Source organism: Clinocottus analis, unplaced genomic scaffold (assembly GCF_023055335.1).
Source record: "Clinocottus analis isolate CAN_PGR_092001 unplaced genomic scaffold, fCliAna1.0.p SCAF_33, whole genome shotgun sequence".
NCBI lineage: Eukaryota > Metazoa > Chordata > Actinopteri > Perciformes > Cottidae > Clinocottus > Clinocottus analis.
In genome coordinates, this window is record NW_027176076.1 from 681,566 (window position 1) to 709,529 (window position 27,964).

General features: G+C 40.7%; 2 protein-coding genes across 8 annotated transcripts; one reads left to right on the forward strand and one right to left on the reverse strand.

Moving 5' to 3' along the window:
* Positions 1-273: 273 nt before the first annotated feature.
* ipo7 (importin 7) lies at positions 274-18,036 on the reverse strand. Of its 3 annotated transcripts, none has more exons than XM_068596022.1 (25): positions 17,836-18,035; positions 15,535-15,616; positions 12,028-12,181; positions 11,723-11,881; positions 11,471-11,627; positions 10,632-10,721; positions 10,417-10,511; positions 10,247-10,331; positions 9,996-10,130; positions 9,678-9,777; positions 9,511-9,587; positions 9,273-9,389; positions 8,178-8,267; positions 7,890-8,055; positions 7,612-7,772; positions 6,922-7,050; positions 5,737-5,803; positions 5,468-5,593; positions 5,234-5,331; positions 5,028-5,123; positions 4,634-4,854; positions 3,284-3,492; positions 2,978-3,187; positions 2,783-2,899; positions 274-1,984 (listed from the first exon to the last, which is right to left on the reverse strand). In XM_068596022.1, exons 1-25 carry the CDS (start codon positions 17,917-17,919, stop codon positions 1,887-1,889), a joined length of 3,123 nt encoding a protein of 1,040 aa, XP_068452123.1. In that variant the 5' UTR covers positions 17,920-18,035; the 3' UTR covers positions 274-1,886. The 3 variants fall into 3 exon arrangements, with proteins under 3 accessions (XP_068452123.1, XP_068452124.1, XP_068452125.1); XM_068596023.1 differs by having other exon boundaries at positions 275-1,984; positions 2,978-3,184; XM_068596024.1 differs by lacking the exon at positions 274-1,984 and having other exon boundaries at positions 2,695-2,899; positions 17,836-18,036.
* Positions 18,037-18,873: 837 nt separating this feature from the next.
* On the forward strand, positions 18,874-26,833 carry swap70a (switching B cell complex subunit SWAP70a). 5 transcript variants are annotated; one of them, XM_068596025.1, is made up of 12 exons: positions 18,874-19,069; positions 20,290-20,430; positions 21,583-21,756; positions 21,832-22,056; positions 22,175-22,321; positions 22,510-22,618; positions 22,729-22,910; positions 23,891-23,998; positions 24,522-24,688; positions 25,373-25,571; positions 25,717-25,813; positions 26,546-26,833. In XM_068596025.1, exons 1-12 carry the CDS (start codon positions 18,974-18,976, stop codon positions 26,662-26,664), a joined length of 1,764 nt encoding a protein of 587 aa, XP_068452126.1. In that variant the 5' UTR covers positions 18,874-18,973; the 3' UTR covers positions 26,665-26,833. The 5 variants fall into 5 exon arrangements, with proteins under 5 accessions (XP_068452126.1, XP_068452127.1, XP_068452129.1 ...); XM_068596026.1 differs by having other exon boundaries at positions 21,589-21,756; XM_068596028.1 differs by having other exon boundaries at positions 18,983-19,069; positions 20,290-20,374.
* The last annotated feature ends 1,131 nt before the right edge of the window (positions 26,834-27,964 follow it).

Consider the following 27,964-nt stretch of genomic DNA (forward strand, 5'->3'; position numbering starts at 1 on the left):
GCATCATTCGCCGCAGCGCCCCCAGCAGACAAAAGGCGCCTCTGCGTACTACACGCGCTCGGACTGGAACTCAGTGCATTGCAAATCACAGAAAGTAGTGACTGACCTGTAATTGCTGCTTCTCCCGTTTCACGTATTTTAAATGTCGGACGACATTTAGTAAGCTCCATTTTTCCTCACAGCTTAAGTTACTAACATAATTATTCTCGTAAATTAATTTCGAGGCAAACCAAAATACACATTTGACCTTTAATTGACAAGTCAGGTGTTTCAGAAGTGTATAGTCAGATTAAACTCATAACTCTTGTGGGCCCCAGAGCAAAATTCAACAGGGAGGAGGTCTCTATTAACCAGTGTTCCTCCAATTCTATACGCAATGCGTTTTTCTATTTTACAATATGAGAATAGCCAAGTGTGAAACTAATCAACACAAGTGTTTGAGAAATACAGGCAATAAGAACAAAAGTCAAAACTATACTTTTACTCATCCGGGACCCACGTTTAGTGAATAAATATCTTCTTTCAGGCATTATGACAGTGGTTATTGTCATAGTGGAGCATAATCCCAGCGCCCAAAGCAAGTAAATGGTATTCTGCCATTGTTTACATGTGTGCTTATCATACAAAAATGTTAAAAGTGTCTTCTCGAAGAGAAGAGAAAGACCTTTGGAAAACGGTTCTAAATTGCAGCAATGTTGTATCATCTGTGTCCAGTGCCAGTTATGTCTTTCTACCAATGTTGGACAACTCTGTGGGCCACTCTTCTGACACAAAGGAAATGTTACAATCAGCTGTCAAAATTATTCTTTGATTATAGGTTTGCTTCCGAGCTGCTCTGTGGCGTACCAAAACATCTAAAGTAGGAAAATACATAAACCTGGATAAGGAAACACTTGAGGTCATGGAATCCCATAGCTTTTTTTTTTTTTTTTAATATGTTGTTGAATATATAGATGGGTCATCCATACACCAACCAAAAGCTTGAGACCTTCACGATAAGTCCAATTGTACATGCTTCAATGATGTATTCAATTGTACTTTCAGTGCTCACAAACATGTCCTGTAGCCAAACTGAACACCAAGAGCATTCTCTTTTTTTTTTTCCTGAAATCAATAGTTTCCGAGTTGCTCACTGATCCACTCTGTAACCAGATGCTTGACAACCAGCCATTACAGAAGTCGCTTGCAAAGTAACAAAGTTACAGCTGTTAATCATTTTTAAATAGTCTTCAATTAAAAAATTTGCAGTCTGATACAGAAGGCTAGGAGACCTGAACAATATGAAAGTGCTAGTCATTAATTTACAGAGATCAGGCATCACATAGTGCTATGAAGTATCCAATATGCTACATATGAATACAGCTGTTAACACCTTAAAAATGCCTCTGGTTGTTTTTCAAGGCTACTTGAAAAATCAATAACCTTGGCTTGTATGTACATAAACATGAGCATTTGTTTATGCAGAAAATAATGTAGATATCACCACTACCAGAGGTATAATCTTATTACGGCCATTTGGCCACAACAGTGATAATGAAATGTTTAGTCCCATCATCAATTTCTAACTGTTAATCCCCCAAATTTGTTTAAGTGGGAAAAAAAACATAAGAGTTGCCGTCATGGTATCTCCACCACACTGGGCTCCAGAAGACAACGTTGTTCAGAGCTTCTTCTCTTGCATCGTGCTCAAGTTCTTGGTTTGTTTTCCCCAGCCATTGGTTGCATTTTAGTTGCTTTCCCACATCTTCTGGTGCTATTTGCCATTTGATAGATTGAAGAATGACTGAGAAGAACCAGTTCTGGAACCACTACTTAAGGGAACAACACAAGCTTTTTTTCACTTCACTACAATCAGTCACAGAGTAATAAAAAGTAGAACGGATGACTCAATTCATTCCTGGAGCAGTGCCTCCAAAGTTGAAAGTAGATGGCACCACTGGCGCTGTGAACTTGTACCCGCCGTGTTTCTCGATCATCTTGGATTCTGCAATAAGATAACAAGCAACAGTGCTTAAAAATCACAAATGTGAGGAAAAGAAAGCCGTTTTCCTGACGGGAAGTCTTGTTTACTGCTCATATACACAGCTGGTGCTAGACCATTACCCAAAAGGTTGGCCATTGTTACGGTCAGATAGTCCAAGACAGACAACATTTTGTCAGATGGATAAGGCTTTTTAAATATTTCACCCTACATCGCTGTCCACAGAACACAGGAACAGAGACAAGACTACATGCCACACAATGTGATCCAACGCGTTTTGGGACATTTTATGACTTTATTATTCGTCAACAGACAGATAACAGGAATGAGAGAGAGATTGGGAACAACAGACTCAAACACTGGACACTGCGGTTCATTGACAGCCTCTAAACCCTAGGCCACAAGCGTTGACAAAAGCCATGCAGGCAGGACAATCCACAGTGTATTGGCATTTTAATTTCAACAAACATTAATCATTTTTCTTTAGATTCTTTTTGTATCCCCCAGAATTCATATCTTAGTGCCCATAAAAAGGCACAACGGTGGCCGATTGCAACATGCTGCACTGTATAGTGTAGTTGGATAAAGGCTGCAATTACTATAGTTCTTTTACTCCAGGTAAATGGTTCGATGAAATTGCATTTATAAGAACATTTTGAATGAAAAGAAAAAACAGAAATCAAGGAAGAAAAAAAGGAGCAGGAAATAGCAAGTAAAAAATAAATTTGCTTTATTGTCAGACTGAAATGCCGCATCAGAGTTTAAGTGGAAATTTGGATTGCAGTCTCAGCAGGCGCTCACCATGTGCTGCCCGTCTCTGGTCTGCAAGTGTGCCAATGTCCTGAAGGTGTTTGCCCTGATCCTCGTCAAGGGACTGTGTTATTGCCTGGTACCATGCTGGGTCACGGCTCTGGATATCTGCAGCACAGTAAAGTGAGATTAGTGATTGATACTTATTGAACCATTTGAATCTTATTTGCAAGAGAGCTGTCTTACTCTGTAGTATGGCTTTGAAGATCTGATACTCGTCCACTAGGTTGTCTTCATCATCTACAGCTGTAGTGTAGCCCTCAAGGGCCGTCTCCTCAGCATCATCCTCCTCCCAGTCTTCGTCGTCTCCGTCCTCTCCCGCCTGCTTCGCCAGCATCTCCAGGTATTCCTGGCCTTCTTCATCAATGTCATCCTCATCACTGCCCAGCTCAGCTACTTTCAGTCAGAGATAAGGGAACACCTTAATACACTTAACTCACCTTGCAGAGTAATACCAATACAACATGGAATACATCAACACAAATGCTCTACCGTTGTCGTCCTCGTCTTCCCCATCTTCATCATCATCATCCTCGTCATTCTCATGCTCAGCTCGACAGGCATACGCCCTCTTGAGGCCATTGAACAGAAGGATGGCTGCTGGAAGAAGCTGGATGGCCACCTGGTTGACAGCCTGAGGCCTTTGCTCGAGGTCAATGAGAGCACAAATTCCAAGAATGCACATCTTCCTGTCATGAAGGCTGAGGAGAGCAAGTGAAACAAAATCTGAGTGGCATTTATGATAAGTTTCTGTCACTCGCTGACTGAACAAAAGAGCCTTAGATATCAGCATTTGTCTTCATCAAAAGATGAATGGAAAAAAAATATTTAGGAACTGTTGTAGAAACTAGGGTTGTCACGATACCAAAATTATGACTTCGATACGATACCTGCCATTAATATCACAATACCGATACTTACGATACTAAATTCGATACTACACCATAAATACGATACTGGTCTATAATAGTAATAAATAAAACATCTGTATGGTTCCCATTTTGACCAGCTATCATATGGGTACTTTTAAGATTGACACATAATTAATGGGTAATTTCTCCCCTTTATTGAAAAATGCACTTATTAATAATCTTGAACTAATTAGCTCAAGATCCACCCTCAGGCTCCAGCAGCATGTCACCAGTTTGCATCAATTGTGTTTCATTTGGGACACTTTTGTGTGCATTCTGACCTCATGATCATAAATGCTTGTAGTCAAACTAGGCTAATGCTACTCGTGGCTGTATATGGGTGAGCTTGGGGTTTTTCATGTTTATAATTACAATTGCTTACCTGTCGTTCGTTAAACCCTTAAAAAGTTTGGGATGTCTGCTTTAAAAGGTGCTTGGCCATGTTTGACGTGTGACCTTCCTTTGTCTGTATTGCTTTAAAGCACGTTTAACAGACGGGTCTATCGGTGTCAGTGGGCTTTTCCTCACAGTCTGCACTGTATCCAAAGTATCTCCAGATTACACTCCTGGCGTCTTTTTTTTCTACAAGCAGAGGACGGTCGGCAAGAACTCCTCAGCTCAGGCCATGTCTCCCCCGGTCACTGCTGTGAGCGCTGCTGCTCTGCTCTGCTGGAGCCTTAAGCCCCGCCCCCCTGAGCTGCGTCTCCATGCACTCTCTGCATGCAGCATGAGCGAGAGAGCGGAGCAGTTTTAAGGAAGCGCTACTTTAAGAAAGTACCGATACTTCAAATATGCAAAATCATGTCGTTTTTAAACGTACGGGTAGCGCGGTACTTTTTTAGTATGGGTATACCGTGCAACATTAGTAGAAACTGCACAGGGTGTACTCTTATGCTTATTTGCAGTGTTGAAATACTCATAAAACTCTTACCCAAGGAAGCAGTCGACATCTTTGAGCCACTGAGTTATGAAGTGGTTAGTGATCGGCTCAGTGTTGTTTGGAAAGCGTAGGTTCTCCAGAGTGTTGAGAAGGAGAGGAGGGCTGTAGTAAAGTGCGGCAATAGCCACCTGCAGGCACATAGTCCTCAGCTCACTGGTCTTCACCTCTCGCGTTAAACGCTCCAATGCAGCAGCCACAAACAACGGCACAACCTGCAACAACAGACCGTTTTGCTCCAATAAAGAAAAACTTGCTATTAAGACTATTATTGTCACAAATATTAGACTTGAGGGTTTTAATGTCAGAAGTTTCTACAATAATTTGTCTTTATAGTTTTATCTTTTCAGCCATCTAGTTTGAGGTGTGAATTTGATAAGATCCTGACCTGATCAATGCCTCGACCTTTGCACTGCAGAATGATCACCTCCAGTAGCTTAGCTGCATGGCACTCTGGGTCCTCACCAGGATCACCTGTCAGGACCTGCGTGAAATATGAGATTCATTTAATTCTCATACACACCAATCATCTCAAATAATTAGCTTAAAAACACAGTCCGTTTACATAAAGCGTCGCCCAATGCATCATTTTACCTTCTTGCACATGCTATAGATGATCTCCAGGTATTTGGTGTCAGATAAGAGCGTATCTGTGTCAACAGTGACATAGTTGTGAAGAAGCGGCATCATATCTAAAAAGGAAACATTTATTTTCTTTTAGCTGAGATTACAGCAAAACAATACTATGGAACATTTACAGAGTATGGATCTGGTACCAATGATCCTTTTTCTTTCACAATTTCAAATCTGGTTCTTGGACTAACATACCTGTGAAGTAGTCAAATCCATCTTGCTGGAAGACTTCATACACCAGTGGAAGGAGCTGCCACATCTGTGCTGACACCTGCTGGCAGGTCAGGCTGTGAGCCAAGGACAAGATCTCCTCGTAGAACTCTGGGAAAAGAAAACAGTCAAGACAAGTGAGTCACTGGAAGTAAATATAGTATGTTTATGAATAGATTGCCTCTAAGGCAGGTAGACATAGCTTTGGTACAACATGCTGGTGGAATGTGGAAACACAGGAAGGACCTGCTTACCTAGTACATGCTGCTGCAGGACCGTACCGATCACCTGCAGACAGATGCCCTCTAGCTGCTGGGTGATCTGAAACAGCATGAGGGTCAAAGGAAGTGAGGATTTATTCCACAAAACTCCGTAGAGAAAAGACGAAACTATATTCCAACTTGATACCCGTAGCTTTATCTCAACAGCATGTTCCTTATACTACAAATGCTGAAATGGAGAATCAACACAGAGCAACCATCACGCTTGAGTAAAACAATTAAAACAGCGACGGGAAAGGAGACCAAGACAACAAAAGTGTTGCTCGAACTTGCTGACATCATTAACTTGTATTGTACTTTCCTATTAGTGCATAATGAGATGAGGACCCTTTTTTTGAAAATAAAACAGCTACAAAAAGTAAAATAATCACATCTGATAAATTACTACAAAAATAACATTAAAACAAATTAATAAATAAACACATAGCATCTGCCAACATATAAGATCTGGCTTTGTTAATACTGTCCATCAATCTTCTTCGCTGTATTTCAGCATCTGATAAAGTGCAGGGCACGCATACAAACAGACCCTCCCAGTTTGAAATGAACTCACAACTAATGTTGATGCATACATACACAGTATGCTACGTACACTTTAAACTGTTTTAAAGTGTATTTTAACCAAATGTTTGTAATGTCATTGTATAAAACTGAATATTGTATAAGGGTTGATTGAAAGGCCTGATTCTGTTAATGAGATATACTACATTTGAAGTCAAATCAACTAGAAGCGATGAGGACAAGCACCTCTTCTCCATCAATGTTGTTTCATGTACCTAGTGTAAATTGGGCAAACAAAAATGATTCAAATTATTTGTAGTGAAGTGACATACACTGACCATTTCTGAAACCTAAACCATTAAACAATGAATTACCCTTAGTGTAAAGTGACGCTTGGTCAAATCCAATGGTTTCTTGACTTTGAGCACTAGCACTCCTTTGTTTTAGCGGACATAGTGGCACTATATGTAGCGTCTGCCTCAGCGTCATTTTCAGCACAGTGAGAAGAGAGCGTGTTCCCAGGAGTTGGTGGATAATTGAAGTGTCAACAGGAACGCTGCAGCAGACCAGAGCTGCTTCAGCAGAGAAAGTCTCACCAAGATTGTGTACAGCCGGAAGTGAGTGTGTGCGTGTCTGTGTGTAGGCTATGCTGCTTACCTCTTTGTGATCCTCCACCACACTTAGCAATGTGTCAATGGTGTTGAGGATGCCCATGGCCGTCACAGCCTTGTCATCGCCTCCTTCCTCATCAGGGCCCGTCTGAATCACCTGGTTGAACGTCATAGCCTGACAAAGAGCAAACACAAAGACTATTATGATTGTGTCTTTGGACTAAATGTGTCCATACATTTTACCAAAAGGTGAGTCGACTAATTCATTAAACCCACATTTTAAAAATAAAATAAACAGGGCAAACCTACTAAATGTGATCCTAGCTATCTCTTAAAAAGCTAGGATAAGCATGTGACATCACCATATATTTAACACACCACAGTCACTTTCTGAGAGAGGAACAGTCAACAACAGCAATCAGTGCATTCACATGGCAAAAACTGTTAAAAGCAGCTTTCTGATTTTAGCAAACTTCTGATGGCTGAAGAGAAGACAAGCAAAAGCTGGCAATTTGTCAAGGCAATTATATTCCTGGTACTTTAACTTGAAAATTGAGTTGGCATTAATGTCAGGCACATTATTGTTGGAGAAAACTCTGATAATTGTTTCTTTTCGGCATAATCAGTGGGTATTATCTTGGTTGACTGCATGATGGTGTGGATTTAAAAACATATATACATTTTGATGGGATGTGAAATGACCTCAAAGTGTAGCCTCTTTACTGATTGCACTTACCAAATGCTGTGTCATCTCCACTGCAATTGGAGTAACCTCCTCACTGTATTCACAAATCATTTTCTGTATGACGTTGGTGAGGTCATCGTTTTCCGTTTCCCTGACAATGTGCAGGAGTGCCTGCATCACTGGCCGGATGAAGGGGGTGATGTATTCTTTGGCTAAAGGACACAAAAGTAAATTCAGACACTCAGAGAGAACTACAAACGTACATTCTTCACCTAAAAAATATTTTTTCAAATGGTGTCAGTTAAACACCAGCGGCATGACTTGCTCACCTTTCTCCTGGTTGCTGATGAGAACCTGCAGGGCAATAGCAGCCTCCACCTTAACTGGCATTTCGTTGTCATTGATTAGACAAAGGCGGGTCAGCTCAAGAGCAGTCTGCAGGTTCTGGTCACTTTTGAACTTCACCTCACAGAAGTAATGCAGCACCCAGCAAGCCTGTGTGAAAACAGAGGTTGAAAAAAAGCACTGAGACAATAAAACAAGTTTGTGTTAATTGAAAGCTACTTTATTCCGTAAAGCTAAAGCTCAGGTCTGCCTAGTGGGGCAGAATCACTTACTCTGGCTCTCATGTAGCCCAGTTCACTGCGGAACAGGGCGAAGACGTGATTTTGCAGCATGAACTCCATCTGGTCCTTATAAATCTTTTTCTGTACAGAGAAAGAAATACAAACTGTCGAGTTTCACACGGCAGTCAAACACATCAAGTATCCTGCAGTTTTAACCTTTTTAACACAACTTGTTGGATACGGTCTAGAAACAGGCGGTTCATATTCGGGAGGTATTTTCACAGCAATATAAAATAGATATTAGAGAGAATTGTGAACTGTTAAAAATACCCACTCTTGGTTTATAGTCTGATATGCCACAACTCTGCAGGCACTAATCTTGCAAAGTATACCGATACTAAAAAAGGTAAAGCAAGACCCATACGTTAAAAACGATACAATTTAGCATATTTTAAGTATCGATACTTTCTCAAAATAGTGCGCTTTCTTAAAACTGCTTCAATCTCTATCATGGCCTCAAGTTCAGGAACTCTTGCCGACCGTCCTCTGCTTGCAGAAAAAAGGACGCCAGGAGTGGAATCTGGAGATACTTTGGATACAGTGCAAACTGTGAGGGAAAGCCCACTGACACGATAGACCCGTCTGTAAAACGTGGTTTAATGCAACACAGACAAAAGGGAGGTAACACGTCAAACATGGCCAAGACGCATTAAAGCAGACAGCCCAAACTTTTTAAATAATTCAACATACGACAGGTAAGCAAATGTTATAAAAAACATGAAAAACCTCAAGCTCATCCATATACAGCCACGAGTAGCATTAGCCGAGTTTGACCACAAGCATTTATGATCATGAGGTCATAATGCACACAAAAGTGTACCAAATGAAACACAATTGATGCAAAATGGTGACACAATAGCTTTCACCATCTCTGAATGCCCATAGCTAAACCAACTTCTGCAGGATGATCTTACTCCATATTGAGCATTTTCCAACTAAATGTTCATGAGAGAAGTCATGGAAAAAAAAATGTTTAAGATTTTCAAAACCAGTTTAGCTCTGAATGTGACCAATTGTCGTATTTACCGTGTGTAAAAAAAATGTATAGTTAAAGAGGTCGTGCGGGCTTGGTTGAGAGGCATTTACCTTCAGCAGGATTTCAGCCAAAGAGCCAATCATGTGAAGGGCACCATCCTTTTTCCTGGGGTCAGAGGCGGGATCAGTGAGAATCTGGTAGCAGAAGCCCATCGTCTTTTGGAGCACCTAAACACAGCAAGAGCACACCAGATTAGGCTTCAATAAAGATTAACTGTATGGATAGTTTTTTTTAACAGATTAAAAATCAAAGTTTGACAAAATTAACAACCAAATAATTTCAACTGACCTCTTTCCTTTTGTTGCAGGCAGTAAAGAGGAGCGTCTGGGCCGCTGTTGTTGGAGAGATAAAGTCCTCAAATACATCTAAGGGGGACAGCGGGGATTGGATAAAGGGTTAGCCATTCCGAATGCACAATAATAATTTTGATTTGCAGGCATCAACTCTCTGCTTACCAAATTTCATGCGGATATACTCGTACGGATCCTCCTGCCACAGTTCCTCATCGCTGTCTGTGTAACACATGAGGGGGAAGATCACATCCTGAATAATACCCTGAAAAACACAAAAGAGTCATCAAAGCGTGATTAGTTTCTCAGATAGTTTCTTTCATCAGTTGGCTGAAACTGTACATATTGGCAGTGCTTCAGCTTCATGCTTCCACTGGTGACAACCAGTCCATCAAAATAAATTGGGTTTTACAATGTTGTTACTGCACATTTATCAACCAAGATGTGTCATATTAGGGATATTAGGACAAATTGTATTTGTACCTGGATGTGTGGTTTGAGGTTTCTCCACGTCAGAGCATGTGCAATGCCCTGGTTGATGTAGTTGAGCGTCTGTTGGAGTACTCTGGGAGCCACGTATTGCTTTTCCTTGTACTGGTATAAGACTTTCAGCAGCACCTAGTAGACATATGTACAAAGACATTCCTTACACACTTGTGAGTTGCACTTCAAAAAGACACAGTTCAGTCTGACTGGAGAGCTACGGTTTACATTATATCTTCTGAAGTTCTTACCTGTTGAGCAGGAACTGCATATTCCTTGAGGAAAAGTTCAGCAAACTCTGCATACTCTTTTGTTGTGTTGCCTGGGCTTCCATACCTGCAAAGATGGTTTAATAAAGCAATCGTTAATGTCAAACATGTTTGTACATGTTACCAAAAAAAAAAAAAGATTGGATATTTACCGCTCAAACAAACGAGCCAAGATGTGAAGGGCCCACTTCTTACACTTCCACCATGGCAGCTCAGGTCGCTCATCTTCATCTATCTGCATCGTCTCCTGGACAGACCAAAAACAAACTGTTTTGGTCCCACTGAAATGTCTACATTTTTGAAAAAAAATATTTGTGAAGAGTAATTGGCCATATTGGTGCAGTAGGAATTAATGTTGCCGCCTAACCGGGGGCACATCTCTATCCACGACCGTCTTCAGGATTTCCATCCACTCTGTCAGGTTCTGCCTGTTGATGAGTTCCAGGGGGAGGTTGTACTGTGGAGATGAACACAAAAAAAAAATCTTGATTTTTAGGATAACTCTTTATAGACACATTATCTAGATGTGTTCACACCAAAAAAGGGGCATCACAGATTTAAGAAAAAAAAAAAAAAAAAGATTACGCAATACTGCAAATGTTGACTAACTTGACTTTTTACACTAAAACAAGCAATGCCTGCCCGGTGTGCAATTTTAGATAGCACGGTCACATGCTAGGAGCAAGAGAGGCCTAATGTTTACCATGACAGCGCCAACAACATACACATCGGGCAGTGACTGCAACTTCACTGGTCCCATTATGTATCTGTTGATTTTGTCCTTTGCGCTGAAGGACCTCATCGTCATTCTGGTTTGCTGTGGGTTAGTTGCTAAGTGCTGCTAACGTTTTTGTTTTTAAATCCCCCAATGGTTGGGGTGAACAAATAACTCCACATCAAAACTTGACACCTATTGTGCCGAGCTCGCCATCCATTTCCACAAAGACGTTTGGTCGGCGACTACCTTCGCAGTCGGCTCGGCAACAGAAAACCTTCCCTGCCTCATTCCACCTCCGTACTTTCCATAAAAAATAAGCGAGGACAAATAACTCAACATTCCCGTCTTGAACAGGCTGTCTGAGCGTCTACTGGTTGAGCGAAATGGTGGAAAGGCCTTTTAAGACAAATATTAAGATAAAGACAAACACAGGGCTTGATTCTTCAATAATCCCCCTTGAGAGAAGATGATGTGAGCTATAACATTACCTGGAAGAGGGCATAGAGGATTTTGAAGATCTGTTTTTGTATGAGGACAGAGTCACTGGAGGGGTCAGGGATCAGCTGGATGAAGCGTTCTTTCAGCATGGGCATGAAGATGTGCATGGCAGCCACCAGAGGTTGACGCTCTTCTGGTTTCTTGTATCTATTTAACACACAGGTTACATCAGCCACACAAGCACAATGTTAAACCTATGTCACATGTTCTAATACAATATAAAATTAGGAACTCTGACATACTCATAGTTCTTGACGAGCTGGTAAAGGCAGAGTAAGATGCCCAGCCATCCTGCACTGTTGTCTGACTGAAGGTAGAAGCCAATCTTGTCCACAATGGTCGTCCACTTGCCAGGGTAGTCATGCTTGATCATGTGGTGGATACATGTCGTCAACTGGACTCTGACAAGTTCAAAAGAAAAAATTTTGATTGAATGAAACGACAATACTGTATGCAAAGTAGAAAAGACTGGGAGGGAACACAGATTGGAAAAACTAAATCTCCTGAGTTCCTCTCACTCTACTTAAGCAGCAGGGTGTGTGGTTACCTGATGCGCTCGGGGGAGTGGATGATGGCCTCCACTATGTTGTCTCGAATGAACAGCCTGTCCTCATCAGGGATGTTATTGACGGGAGTCTCTGTGCTTGAACCATCACCATCACTCCAGTGTTGGGTTATCATGTTCTTAAGGTAAATCACACCTAGAAAGAGAGAAGGCCGCAAGGATCAGCACTTTAACAGCAGTACATTCATTACACACATTTTTTTTTAAGGCTGGAGCTAAATTTACTGTATACACTAAGTGGTTGATAGTCCTACATAAAGCAGCTGCAGATAAGGTGAGGTTGTACATTATGTTATTTAAAAAATATATAAATAGGGCACAACCTCATCATCATGACTGTAAATTCTTCCATCTGTATTTCAGTAGTTTTGAATGTGGCACATGGGTGTGAGCGTTCACATCAACAATGTGGTCCCCGCTGTGAGTTCTGTGGCTCGCAGGGGGAAGTGTCTGAGGGAGTGGAAAAGTGAGGGCTGGCAGAGCGGACGTCAGACTGCTGACACAAATGTCTACACTGTTAGCGAGGCAATCATAATCCAGCCTATCAATGCTGACAGAGCATAAACCCTCTGCCTATGACCACCGAACTACACTATCACCCAACACGGCAAAGCCACGAAGAATCGGTCATATAAATGGACTTTATGGACAGGAAGAAAACTACTGCTCGGTGAATGAAACTGCTGAAAGCCTAATATGGTTGACAGCTGAACTATTTGTGTTTGTTAACTTTAATAGATTGCAACTCCATCCCAGAAGCAGTAAGTAATTTCCACTATCACAAACACAATTGAGATTAATGGAATTAAAAGAAAAACCCACATTTGGCAGCAACGATCTCTGAAGCAGAGAACTCATAAAATCATGTACTGTACATGCTGCCAATACCGATTAAAAAACAACTTAAACCCAAAGTCAACCGTGCTGCCTGTTATAAAACCACTTTGATGAATGCATTTGATAATTTATTCAATGAAAATATGTGTAAGTGCCAATCAAATAAAAATAAGCAGAGTGACTGTTTTCACACAAACAAGTACAGCCTTTATTTCATGCTGGTCTGCTTTCCAGCATTAAGCCAGAAATGAACTACATGCATAACAATCCAAATAAGTTTATTGATTGAGTAAAACAAAAAATTAAGTCAATGTACGGTTGAAGGGAAGCCCTAAATGTACATGATTCAAACATGTATTTTAAAATGTTTCTAGCGCAATAAAATCAATTTGTTGTCATAAGTAAACAGAGGGTTGTTTCCTCTTCTTACTTAAGAGATCAGGAGTACAATGCAAGCGTTCATAATGACTGCAGGCAAGCAGTCACCGGCATCTCCACGGTCGAATCAACTGACGCGTACGTTGTAGTGCACCCAAATACAGACATAGTAAATGCCCTAAATTGGCTTGATGTAGCCGAGCATAAACTGCGACGAAGTCTGCATATAAAAAAAGGTTGTATATAACAACCATACACAGTCTAAGAAGTTAACAGCTAGCAACGGACTTAGTGAAGTTAATAGAAGAACACCCGTGGGACTAACTTTGGTTTTTAAAATAAGGTGCTAACAAGGGGACATACAAAATAAATGTAAGATTAAAAAGATTATATTAACAAGCAGTGCAAAATATTTTACCTGTACCCCTTGTAAAGTAATAAGAAAATAGCACGAGGGAAATGTCACTTAGATTTTTGGAAAATAAAACTTTAATTAATAAACCTTTTGATTTCTCACGATAAGTAATGATTTATCTCCTTATCGAGATAACACTTGTTTTTTCGAGATATCATATTTAACAATTGATCTTGAAATTACTTTGAGTTCGTTCGTTAGAGCTGCGCCTCGCCTGGACTCCAGACTAGAGAAAAACGGACAGTTTTTAGCTGCATTCCAAGTATACACAAGAAGTCAACAGGAAAAATGACTTCCTGTTAGTTTCAGTCTTTAGGCTCCTTGTAGTTTACAGATCACGTTTGAAATTACTCGTGTTTAAAAATGTATATTCATGTAAAAATGTGTGTGTAGCTGCATCCTTTGTTCTGTTTATGTCTGCCTGTGAAATACATAACTACTGGTTTTGATACGTGTTGTATAAATACGATTATAAACCACACAACATGTGTTTTTAGATCAAACCTGAGACTAACAGTCAACAATCGAGCGTTAAGTATTACAACTACACATAAAATAGGCATTTTCTACAACACGTGGTGTTTGCTGTCAGATCTAAGAGCCAATCATCTCTCTGATGTGGTGACAGCCAGGTGTTTCCCATCATGCACTGGGCCAGTGAGCCGGTGGAGCGCTGCTGCAACGCCTGGCTCTGAAATCAACGGCCGCCTTGCTCTCGCAAGAGTATCGTTGACCACAAGTGCGTGACGTCAGAGCAGATTGGGAGCAAGTCGGACACAAATATAACCGGCACGCATTGCGGGCCGATCTCCGGTGACCGATTCTGCGCAGAACTGGCTTAACTTGAACGAGCCCTATATTAAAAAACAGTTTGAATCACATCTGTTTCGGGTTTTTATACATTTGTCATAAGCTTCAAGAGCATCAGTGCAATTTGAGAAGCTGTACCTCATCCATTCTGCTTTAAACACCGTCAAGACATTTGTCCTACAGATTTAAAAGTAATTAAATGCACCATCACAGAGCTCATTAACAGCTTGATTTGCTGGTACAGCTAGAAAAACCTGAGGTGGGCACAACAATTCAAATGTACTTTCTGCAACAACTTTGGTAACGATTTTCACTTTAAACACTTATTTTTCCCTCTCATGACGCCTTCCTCATAGAGTAGCATTTGACTGAAGCAAAACAAGTTATATTTAACCAATTCCACGTGTCCACTGCTCTTCAGCGAGGCCCTTTAGCCACACAAAAACACAAGTGGGAATCATGTAACATGGCTAAATTATCTTTTTGCAAATCATTATACAGGTGACCTGTTTAACTTTGGATCGTGGAGAATATCAAGTGTATTTCGCAAAAATTTCTATGCTTTATAGTTCTGAGCATTGATGATAAGGTGAAGTATTCACCCTTCTTCACAAATAATTATTTCTCGGTCTTAATATCTCGTTTTGATGCGTTTAACAAGAAACACCTGGCAGCACTGTAACCTTAATCGGTTTGTGTTGAATCTCCAGCTCCATCAGCTTTGAGTGAAATCAGGTGACTGTAAAGATGTGCTGGTCCAGCTCCTTAAGATACCAGCAGATAGCAGGGAATAAATCAATATTTGAGTGATTACTTTAAAGTGCAATCTTAAGTCACAGTCTCTTGCTCAAGGAGGTAACAGTGATGCCACATTGTAGCACAATAATAATAGTAATCCAATCAATCAAGACCTCAATCTTAAGACTCCCCATAGAAACATTTAATATGAATAAGATATGGAGAGGGGATTATATGTTCCATCTAGTTGTATATTAGATCATCTTTCACAGACAGCAGAACTGTTTTCACAAATCAAAGTTGAAACTCACCTGCTTGCCTGACAGGCAAATCCAGCTGATCAGACATGGTGACACGCAGCAGAGTTGAAACGAAGTTTACCTGGGTGTGACCCTGAAAATCAGATTTGAGAAAAGTAGAATGTAAACCGGTCATAAGACACTGAAGCAACATTAAGAATCTACTTGTCCATCATGTTTAGTTTGGAGTAGGTTTCCTAGTTAGAGTTATTAAGCCAGGAGGTTGCATTTTAGACATGGCAAGTTCAGTACACATTATGTTTAGCTCACAGGTGTCACACAATCACTATTGCTTTATATTTTGAAATTGATGATTAATCTTGTGCTTTGTTGCATTTTTACATTATGTTTTAAAATAAAACACAAATCACACCTCAAAAATGTCAGGTGTGTCAGGCATATCAATACTCTCATGAAAATAGATATCACATTAACATGCTGTGGTCCAGAGCAGTGCAGATATTTTTATTTGATACATTAAGTGACTTAAATATGTACAGCCCATATAAGTCTGGGTTATTACATCCTCACAGAAATAAAGCTGCAATTGGTTGGATCCTGGGAAGATGTCATGGTGACAAATGAGATGACAATGCAGCTCAAGTCTATCACCATATTTTGAAACATAATGTGATGCATCTCAACATCTTGTCAAGCATTATTCAATTTTTATCTGGCCGTTTTCCAAGAAAAAGTAAGTCGGAGTTATGACTAAGCAAAGCACTGTATTTAGAAAAATGTGCACTTCAACAGATTTACTCCATCCTCCTCCAGTAGACATGACTTTTTGTTCTGTACACAACCCCAGCCAGCTGTGTAAGAATACTCTCCAAACGATGCCATTCAAGTGAGCCACTACTATCAATGTATGTGTGGGTGTAAAAACCAACCCAAGACAACTGCAACTCCAAAAATAAACATTTAGGAAGCAGAAGGAAAAAAAAATACAACACATGTGTGGTGACAGGATCATCATTACCTAAAATATATGTTATAATAAAATAGGCCTTAGTTTGTGATAAATGTCAGTGATTCACAGATATAGAAAAACGTGGAGCTTATATCACGGTACTGTGATTTGACTGTACAGACTCACAAAATTGGGCTTCAAAACATTGCTAGAAATCTGACCTCCATGCACATATTTTCCATTACCAATACAGGTGATAAAAACAAAGTCTGTGAGCTACACAAATCTTTAGGGGAACATTTTTATAAAAAGGCGTTACATTGTTATATTCAAAACGTCTATACCAACTGATATACAATTAGTGGAAAACCATTTAAACAATTATTTTCTCCTTAACTATACTAGCAGTATGTGTGCAATAAGACCTCATCGCCTCACTTTACGGTCAAAGTAAATTTAGTCTCAATCTCAGCCGTCGGAACCTGACCCCGAGGTGATTTATACAGAGTGACGTTACAAGTCTGCAGACGAAAACAAATGTTATAAACAATCTAAAGTCTAGTGCTTGGCCACGTACTGAAAACTGAAAGTGAAAAAAAAGTGGGGAAACATCTCAACTTTGAATCAGTCCAGTTGCTGCACGGACGACCGAGCCGCTAACTTGATTAACAGCCGCTCACGTGGAGCTCCGCTCACATAAAACTATAACTATATGGCTTTTACGAAGCAGCTATGAAACCGATTACATAGAAAGATGGGCTCTGGCATGCGACAACGGCAAGTTAGGTCACAAACAGGTTATTGCGTTGTTGTATAATGTCATCATCACTCCTGGCTTGTCACAGTGACACGTGAGCAGCAGCGATGTAGCGGCTCCTCGGCGAGCTGCTAGGCTAGCTCGCTGACTTTAGCCGCACGGCTAGGACTAACTATCCTGTAGTTAAATACGATAACTAGCACACACCATGCATCTCAGGCCGCTTCACTTCCCATTCACAACACCTGCTATGGTATTGCTGTGTCGTGTCAGTTTCAAAAATAGCCAAAACTAAACTAAAACTATGGGTGGCGAGCTAATAATTACCTCCTCAGCGGAGCTAGCTGGTTAGCATTAGCGACACAGCTGTCTCAAGAAGAAGCTAACGTTGGTTACTTGCACGTGAGTGTCATTGAATACAATCACTGTTGAATTCATACAAGTGGCGCAACACTTTTGACATGAGCTAGAGCACAATATGAAGTAGTGTGGCCTCGTATCTCGCCCATGGTCCGTGTCGTCAGCAGCAGCAGCAGCGGAGCCCCGTCTGCGTGATCGCACCATCTTGATGTTATGAATAGTCGAGGCCCGATCGAGGACCGCGCCACCACCTCCATCACCATTAGCTGCTAATAGCAACCTGTACCTCGTTCAGCTGTCTCTCGGCGGCCTCCCGTAGGTTGGGGTCCATCGTCCCCCGAAGGGCCTCGACCAAAGACTCAGGATCCATCACGAAAACTCTGTTTGCGGCTCGGATTTGGTATATTTCAGACGTCTATCAGCTCCCAGTCACTGCGCACATGGACGCACAGCTCTCCGGTTACCCGGCGCGAAAGGAAGCAGTGAATAAAGTACCCGGATAGATCAGCGCCAAATTTGTGCAACACGAACTTCCGGCGGCGGATGCGGAGTCTTGGGAGTTGTAGTTCGGTCCGTGTACGTTTTGTTCGTTTGTTTTATCGTTCATTCGGAAATACCGAAATACAACCATACACGGACCCACCCGGACCCGAGCCCTTCGCTGGTGGCCCTCATTCCAAAAAAGGAAAATATAAATAGATTAAAATAGTTGTGATGTCCATCATGTTGTCTGTAGACTGCTGTCATCTTTGATAAGCTGAAAGTTGCATTGTTGATTTTTTTTTTCAGGCATGGCAGGTTTATTTGTATAGTACATTTCATTTCATTCTGAATATTTGACTATTTTATTAAATCATCAGGAGCATTAAAATACTCAAATGCGAGTACAAACGCTGAATTTTAATTCGTACCTGCATAGAAAATGCAGAAGTATTGTAAAATGTAAATAATATGTTCGTTAAATGAATCTGTAATACATACCGAATGTGAATCCTTCTCGGCAGAAGTCTTCATGTTATTCCACGTATGTTTATTACAGATGCATTAGCATGTAAAACACATTTCAATTTCGTAAGCTCGTTAATAGATCGAGGGAGACATAACTTTGAATTTATTTCTTGAGATTGTGAGTATATATTGGGAAGACTGATCAAATTGACTGGTTTTGGCCGAGTTCAAATTCTGAAAATATATTGAACTAAACGCCATGTGGCGCCATTATCACGTCTCTCTAGTGCGCCACCACCACCAAAGCGCGCGCGAGCGCGTGTGTGCGTGCGTGCGTGCGTGTGTGTGTGTGTGTGTGTGTGTGTGTGTGTGTGTGTGTGTGTGTGTGTGTGTGTGTGTGTGTGTGAGGCAGTGAGTGCACAGAGATTGACTGACATACAGCAGTCAGGCCGGTGGTGCTGCGGACGAGGGACGAAATGTGGCTTCGAGACGAGCTTTTGAAATCTATCTGGCACGCGTTCACAGCGCTGGACGTGGATCAACGTGGAAAAGTGTCCAAATCTCAGTTAAAGGTGCGTTTCAGTTTTCTGTTCTTGTTTTGTTTGTTTCGAAGTTCAGACGCCCCGAGGATGAACTGACATTCACATTTACTGTGGACTTCAGCTCACATGTAAAGTGTACTTTCATTTCATTCAGCATTGCTTTTTTGTTTGTTTGAAAGACAAACATTAAATGTAACACAAACTACAGCTATGCTGTTGGTGAAGGCATCAGACTTAATTAATCATGTTGGAAGAATATGGAATACAGAGCATTTGATAAAAAATAAAGAAAAAAATCATAAAGTAGTAAAGTGAAGTTTGGCCTGAAAGTGGGACCAGATGTACCCAAATATTACAAAACCCAAAGCTTTACCTTTTAAAAGGGGCATAAATTAAAAATGGTATTAAAATGTGTGCAAAGAAGGAGGTATATTTCAGAAAACATTAGGATGCTAAATGCTTCCTTCTGCAATACGGAGCATGTAAAAGGCCCTCAGCCATCTTTAGGGGATAACATACAGCACATCAGGTTCAAGAGTTTGTTCCCTCCTACCGATGTGTAACCGATCTAAGCCACACATCAGGTCACACAAAATCCTCCATGTTTAGTGGCATGTTTACATGCAGCAGCGTGTTTCACTTCCATTTACTGTTTACTTCAGCTCACATTTACTGTGTACTTCATCTTACATTTACTGTGTACTTCATTACATTTACTGTTTAGTTCATCTTACATTTACTGTATACTTCATCTCACATTTACTGTGTACTTCATCACATTTACTGTGTACTCCATCTCACATTTACTGTGTACTTCATCACATTTACTGTCTACTTCATCTCAAACCTACTGTGTTACTGTTATTGTTTCATTAGTTTCTGATGTAACGGTCGACCACAGCTGTCTACGTGTAACATTTTATTTTAGTCCAAGGACTGAGATGTCACCTTCAAGAACAGAAGTAACGCTTGGCTAGTGACCTCAGTGAAAGGTTTTTTGCATGCGGTTGGAAAATCTGAAAACTGTGAGACTGATCGTAAGCTTCAACTTACCCATGTGTACATTTATTTGCATATATATATATATATATATATATATATATATATATATATATATATATATATATATATACACATACATATATATATATATGTATTAAGTCAAACACATTGCTATACAGTTATACAAATTAATGTCCCCTCACCTGTATGTCTTATCTCTAATTCACATACAAATTGTGTTTCTTTAGGTGCTGTCCCACAACCTGTGCACAGTAATGAAGATCCCTCATGACCCTGTGGCCCTTGAAGAGCATTTCAAAGATGACAATAAAGGTCCTGTGTCCAACCAGGGCTACATGCCTTACCTCAACAGGTTTATTCTAGATAAGGTGGGGACAAAGATGCTGAAATAGTAGAAAACTGGGAGAGTACTGTGTTTTTATTTCTGGCAACATACTATCATTTGCAAAACTGATAAGCTAAGCACCAACCTAAACACACTTCCACTAAAGGTTTGAAGATTGAAGTTGGCCTTTGATGTCTTCACAACATTTTTGGGCAACAGTGATTACAAATCAGAAAAAGTTGCAATTTCATGAACAATAGTCAAAACCAAAGATATTGTAAATATTGATTAGTGCAGTAACAAGGGAACTGCATGTACGAGTTGCTGACGATTAATTAGTTGTCAGCTACACTGTACCTCAATTTGTAACAAGAGGAAAAAGGAAAATAGGACAATACAAACAGTTCACTCAACAATAAATTCAGTTGCTTAGAAATGTATACAGTTCATTATCTTACTGTTGGTCAGTTAGTATAGTGGTTAGCTTGATCTGCAGTAAATTGACTGCAGGAAAAACTAAAACAAATCCACAGTCATGGTACAAAAAAAAGTAACAACAGATCTCGAACAGGGACATAACATGCTTATTGTCTAGTCATGCACATGAATATAACTGTGCATAATTTCGGAAAACGATCCGACAGTTACACAAAAAATGAAAAATTGAGAATAATACCGCTGTCACACACTCTTCAAAAGAGTGTATGACACAGATTAGGATGACTAATCATGACCTGTTTTGTTCTGCAGGAGAGGAAATGATTGCAACCACTTCTCTGTTGTACCCACAGGAACAATGTGCTTTGTCTAATAATTTTTTCAAGTGTAGAATAATGAATAAAAAAGGTAAAATGGGCAGTATCCTTATACACTCTTTGCAAAACGGAGGTATGTAGTTTTTACTCTGTAGCTAGCAAGCACAGTGTAACATTCTGCCGACATTTCTTTATGTCAGTTCGAAAACTGCTTGAGTTTCACTCTTTCTACTTGGAAGCTGTTTTCTTGCCTTTCTCTTGTAGGCTCTGACTTGAATAGAAATGAGGCATTTCGTTACATCAGGTTTGTACCTCACATCCTGCAGACTGGAGGATTTGAAAGGAGACAAACACCGGCCTGCTGCTTAGCATTTGTAAACATGCTGCCCTCACTGGGCTGACCAGTTTGACTTTGACTGAATGGTGCATTTTGTTCCCAGGTGCAGGAGGAATTTGATGTGTTGGAGTTCAACAAGATGTGCTGGACATTGTGTTACAAGAAAAATATCTGCGCTCAACAACTCCTCATCTCAGATGGCGATGCTTTCAAAGTTTGGTGCATTTTCAACTTTCTGTCAGAAGACAAATACCCACTCGTCATCGTTACTGAAGAGGTGAGGAAGATCCTGACAGTAGTTTTCTGTGGTGTTCCATGGTTTTGAAGCTCTTTCGTCTGTCCATCTCCTTAGATTGAGTACTTCCTGCGGAAGCTGATGGAGGCAATGGGGAGCGGATGGAGTGAGGAGAAGTTTGCTGATTACAAGCCGCAGCTGAACTTAAATAACAACTGCCTGACTGCCTGGGAGCTCATTGAACTGGTGGGGATAAGGTTCAGCAAGGGCATGAACCAGCAGACCCTGTCCATGGGCATCAATGAGGTCTTCCAGGAACTCATTCTGGATGTGCTCAAGCAGGTCAGACAAGATGTTGATCTTAGGCAGCCCATAACACATACAGTACATCACAGTGATTATGGCAGAACAATAAGGCAACTCGGGTGTCTTTTATTTACGTCCACACTGTGTTTCGAAGGGATACATGATGAAAAAGGGCCACAAAAGGAAGAACTGGACAGAGCGCTGGTTTGTCCTTCGACCCAACGCACTATCGTACTACGTGTGTGAGGACCTTGCAGAGAAGAAAGGAGACATCATTGTGGACCGAACCTGCTGTGTGGAGGTGTGTTGTTAACGATAGTAGATTTGTATACATAATATGTAAGTAATACTCTTAGGCTGTATTGAAGAAATCATTTGTGTCTGTGTGACTTTGTTCAGAAATAGAATCAGCATTGTCCAAACAAGCAGTGAATTTATGTACGAGGTGCCCTCAGTGATATAATATATAATTGTATTTCTCTTCTCCAGTCTTTGCTGGATAAAGAAGGGAAGAAGTGCTTGTTCATTATCAAGTGCACTGATAAAAGCTTTGAGATTAGTGCATCAGATAAGAAGAAGAAACAAGAATGGCTTCAAGGTACTGAGTAGTCATCTTCCTCTTCTCTGTTCCTGCCTCGTCATCGTCATCTCTTTATTTTCCTCTTCTTCGTCTCTTGTATTTCTGAATCTTGCTCTGTGTTGCGGTAGCTATTCAAACATGCATTCAGCTGCTGAGTTTGGGGCTTTCGTCTCCTCACCGCGAAGCCCGGCTGAGGCGTAGGGAGCTGCGGCAGAAGCAACAGGCGGAGGAAGACGACCTGGCAGAGAGAATGAAGCAACTCCAGGTGGCCAATGAGAACAAACAGAGACAGCTGGAGGATATGAAGAAGGTACTGGTGAATGCTCAACACTTGTGTCCAAAACATTTGCACAACTCGATTGTTAATCAGGAGTTCTTTGTCAAATCACGGTGGCCGCAGTGAACACAGACGGTAATAATCTTTTGTCTATGAGAGGAGCTCCTCCTTATATTTATATCTGACGGATAGTTGTTTCTCTGTTTGTCAAAACGATCATGGAGAAAACCTTTTAACCCTGACAAAGGGATTATAGTACTTCTGTTTTGGCCATTAATGCATATGTAATTATATTCTGTAAACACATAACAGTGCAATCCAAAAACACAACAAACTACTGCTTAAAAAAAGCCCCGATTATAATAAGAAATGTCATGATAAAATACATTAACCAAAACTAAATTGTAGGTACAAATGTGGAGTTATAGGTTAATCGAGGTAATACATGGGAGCTTGATTTTTGAGTCAACGTCAAAATATGAGATGTTCTAAATCTGAGGTTTTCTCCACTTCCCTTTTATTTTCAATTTTGTTAATGTTTGTTGAGGTTATCCTAAGATAAACACACACACTACAGCAGAACATTCACTGTGAAAAGGGAAGCAAAACCAAAAGCTATGCAAACAAAGTATATATCAGTCAGATACAGCTGCAGACAACCAGGCATATGAACTCAATTGTTTCAGAGCTGCAGCAGATTATTGACATTGATGGCCTCTCACTTCTCTTTTTACCCTGCCAGATGGTCTTTCTTCCGATATCAAACACATACACCCAATTACTGATCATATAGAAAGTCATATTACGTTTTTGAATACATGGATATTTTACGAAGTGTATCCTAGTGTTACCAAGTAAATGTTATAAAAGAGACAACAAGGACAAATATTTGTTGCTCAATTATTCTTGACCTAGAAATGCACACTAAACACCTTTAACCAACATAAGGTTCTTGAATAAGGCTTCCCCTGAAGCAGTTTAATAACATCTCCTTTCTCTTTGGTGCTTCACAGAAAATAGAAGAAGCTGCAGCTAAAGCAGCGATGGAGGAGCACAGCAGAAAGCAGACTCAGTTAGACCTGCAGGATCGCTACAGACTGGACCTGAAGAGAGAAAAATTGGTAATCACAGTGCCTGAGTCTGCCTCCTCCAACGTTGCTCATTGTCCCAATCATGTGGGCTGATGACACATATGTGGTGACATGTGGTCTTTAGAAAGTTGAGAGAAAACTAATGAAGTCTGGTAAACTGAGACTGTCTTGTCTATTTTCTGATTCAGTAACTGTCTGTGGCTCTATCGTTCCAGGAAACACAAGCTAAAAATGTAGAATGTTATAGCCCATGATGTTGAGTCATCTTTTGTCAGTGTCACATGGACTAAACAAAGTATTAATCATCCCTTTACACCAGTGACTAAACAAATGCCTGTATAATATTTTTTTTGTAATTATTGTATCCTCAGATGAGATTGCATCATTGCAGCAACACATAAGCGGACAATGAAGCCAGAATACAGCACATGTCCTAATACAGCACCAAATGTGAAGATTTACAGTGGATTTGTAGATTACTGCTTGGTTCAAGGGTCTAGTCGTGTGTAAAAACGTGCAACTGCATGTGTTGTGCGTGTGTTGACTCAATCAGGTGCGTCAGCAGATGGAGGAGGAGGTGGCTCAGAAATCCTGTGAGCTGGAGCAGCACCTGCAGCGCGTCCGGGAGCTGGAGGACATGTACCACCGGCTGGAGGAGGCCTTGGAGGACGAGAGGCAGGCCAAGCAGGACGAAGAGGTCATGCGCAAGCTGCAGGCCAGGTCTCAGACACACACACACACACACACACACACACACACACACAGTTTGTACTCTCATGGGTAAATGCACTGAAAGCGTCAGCTACATTAAATGTAATGTAATGTTAACACAGTAATATAAGATGAGATAAAATAAGATAATCCTTTATTAGTCCTTCAGTGAGGAAATTACAGGATTACAGTAGCACTGCTCACAAGTAATAAGTAATCAGATAAAAAAAAGTAGTATAAATAAACAGTAGAACGGTAATAAACAGATTAAAGATTTAAAAAAAATAAAAATTACAGGAAAAGAAAAAGATTTTTTTTAAATTTTTTAATCCAATTCCGCAGAACTTCTTAAAATATTTTAGGTAAAATGTAAAACAGGGAAACCTGAACAATACAGAACCCTGAAGTTCAGTAAACAGAATAACAAATACACAACCTCAAAAAATAATACTTTCTCTATACATATAAACATGGTGGCCTACAGCGGTTTACTCCAGGCCACTACTGCGTTAAACACCCTCACAGCAAACAGAGCAGAGTCATGACTGTATGTCTGTGTGTATTTTGCATGTAGGAAGTGGCAAGCTGTTACCCACGGCTCCAGCTCCTCATTTATCTTTGATCAAATTTGGGCTTAAGTGGGTAAAAAGTAGAGCACGAGTTTAAGCAGCGTTGCTGTGTTTTCTATCACAGGCTGCTAGAGGAGGAGGCAGAAAAAAGAGCGGAGCTGGAGCAGATCCACATGCAGCAGCAGAGGGCGCTGTCTCAGACTGAAGCGGAGAAGCAGGAGCTGGTGGCCGAGCAGCTGGCCAAGGACCGAGACCTGCAGGCAGCCATGCTACAGCTGGAGCGTCTGGAGAGGGAGCGGCACGGAGCAGTGGAGCAGTACGGGGTCAGGTCACACATGTGGAGCGTTACACTGACCTGAAAACCCAGGCAGAGGTTTTATTTATCTAGGGTGGAAAAAGAAATACAACTATTTATATTCATTATGATCTGATTCCATCTATTCTTATTTTCTTCTTTATGTTTTACAGAAGATGTCAAGGAAACTTGAGCGAGCAACGAACAAGACCAAGACTTGGAAGGACAAGGTGGCCAAACATGAGGGGCTGGTGCGTCTCATCCAGCCAGGTAGAGGGACATTGATTGTTTCCTGACCTAAATCAACATTACACAGATGTATCTATCTGACTGGCATTTAACAACTCTTTACTTTAAGTTCATGGAAATAAGGCTTCTGAATTCAAGGCTTGATTTACAAAAACAGCTTAATAGCGAGTGCTGCAGTGAGGTACTATATGACCGGATGTTTGGTGAAGGCTCTTTCTTGTCTCAACGTGACAATGCTCCCTTGCACAAAGTGAGGTCCATAATCAAATGTTTCTTCCCAGTTTGGTGTGGAGGACCTTGACTGGTCTGTAGAACGCTGACCTAAACACCGTCCAACACTTTTAGGATGAACTGGTCCGCTGGGCCTCATCGCCCAGCATCAGTGGTCGACCTCACGCTCTTCTGCAACCATGTCGCTTAATATAGTTGAAAGCCTTCCCAGGAGAGTGGGGGTTGTTATAGCCGCAGATTATTGCCCTTGGTTCTAAAATGAGCTCTTCAACAATTAAATAAGGATCTAATATGAAGGTAATCTTTTGACCATACAGAGTGATTTACAGCCTAAAAGGTGGAAAACCCAAGAGTTTACACAACCAGTCATGCAAAGACAAGGGCATAACAATGTTCTACTTTCTAAACGGTTTATTATTGTACACATTAAGTATCAGCGCAACAAAATGCATAATGAGTGTTTTGTCTCAGTCCATCTTGTTAAAAGGCCTCATTTCCTTCTCTTTTAATCTGGTCTTTTAGGTGACAAAAGACCTCAGAGGATCACTAACTGGGGTCCGGCTTCATTCACCGACACTGAGCTGGAGCTGAGGAAGAAGTCGTGGCAGGAGAGTAAGAACCAGGGGGCTCAGGCTCAGTGAACACTCACACACCGATGAGGAAGTCTCTGGACTGTCACATCCTAGATCTGAAGAGGGTTGTTCACATGAATTTACTAAGCCGACTGAGGATTCATTCCTACAGATGGTCACTATCAGCCATCAGTGGAACTTTTAACTGCGATTATTTTAGGGAAAAAACATTCATTTTTTTTAAAAAATTTTGTTAAGTTGTTTGTTTTATTTTCTAATTTTAGCCCATCTTTTTTTACTTCCTGTTTTAATACTACTTTGCAGTATAACAGCAGATTCATTTCCACTCTGGCTTGGTTTATTAGCAAACGTTTAGTCTGTTAAAGTGCTAAAAATTAAATAAAACACCACCTATTCTTTATGAAAGTGGATGGCTGTTTTCATTTCAGAGGTCCAGGCACCTCAAATGTGTCAGCATGCAGCAGGCTTCCCCCTTTTCCTTGTATGGTTTATTCAAGACTTTTCTTCCATCTCGACTCGTCTACAGTTCAACGAAGAGTGTCCACCAGGTGTCACCATATGAACAGGATCCCCAGTAAATGAAACCCCAAAACACTGACATACTTTCTTCTTATTTCTGAACTTCAAACACTTACAACCTTCCCACAATGTAAGTGACACGTAACCCCTACTTGTTCCTACTTGGGACATGCGTCTTAACAAATATGTTACATATAGATAATTCACTTTTTAAAAAGGCAAATGGACTTTTGATTCAAGCAGATTAGTTGGGGAATATTTTCAGTCAATAATAAGTCTAATGTTACAAAGGACTTTGTGGGCACAACAGCTATTTTCTAGAATTATGTCGATGTTAACCGATCTGAGTTGCCAGATGGGTATCAGCCTCACTCCATGGCCAATCCAGCTTTAATCATTTTTTGGTGTCTCCGCAATCAGTTACATTCATTCAGTGAGTTTGTTAGTGCCAAAGAGCAGTGTTTTTCAACCTTTTTTAACCTGCGGCACATTTTTCTTCATTAAAAAAAATCCCGCAGCACACCAACAACTGAAAAGGTTACAAAATGTCACATTATTGCGTTATAGGTAATTATTGCGCTACCTACTGGCATGGAGGAGTATTTAATTACTAGGCCAGCCAGGCTCAGATGCTCAACAATGGAAAATTATTTGCGAAAATCACTGCCATAGGGAATACCTGTCCTTGCCAATGACTTCCAAACAGTGAGGTATACAACTTGGGGAAATTGGCAAATTGAGCCAAGGTATTAGAATCAGTGTCCGTATTTACCTGCTGCCTGTTTGTATATCAGGTCTGTATGTTGTTCAGCATGACTTCATTGTTCCA

Coding starts and splice junctions, on each gene's coding strand:
- ipo7 (XM_068596022.1), bottom strand. CDS start 17,919: ATGGATCCTGAGTCTTTGGTCGAGGCCCTTCGGGGGACGATGGACCCC. Junction 9,778..9,995: donor ACCTCAAACCACACATCCAG/GTACAAATACAA, acceptor TGTGTTTTTCAG/GGTATTATTCAGGATGTGAT. Junction 9,390..9,510: donor CCTGCAACAAAAGGAAAGAG/GTCAGTTGAAAT, acceptor TGCTGTGTTTAG/GTGCTCCAAAAGACGATGGG.
- swap70a (XM_068596025.1), top strand. CDS start 18,974: ATGTGGCTTCGAGACGAGCTTTTGAAATCTATCTGGCACGCGTTCACA. Junction 20,431..21,582: donor ACAGGTTTATTCTAGATAAG/GTGGGGACAAAG, acceptor TTTTGTTCCCAG/GTGCAGGAGGAATTTGATGT. Junction 22,911..23,890: donor AGCTGGAGGATATGAAGAAG/GTACTGGTGAAT, acceptor GGTGCTTCACAG/AAAATAGAAGAAGCTGCAGC.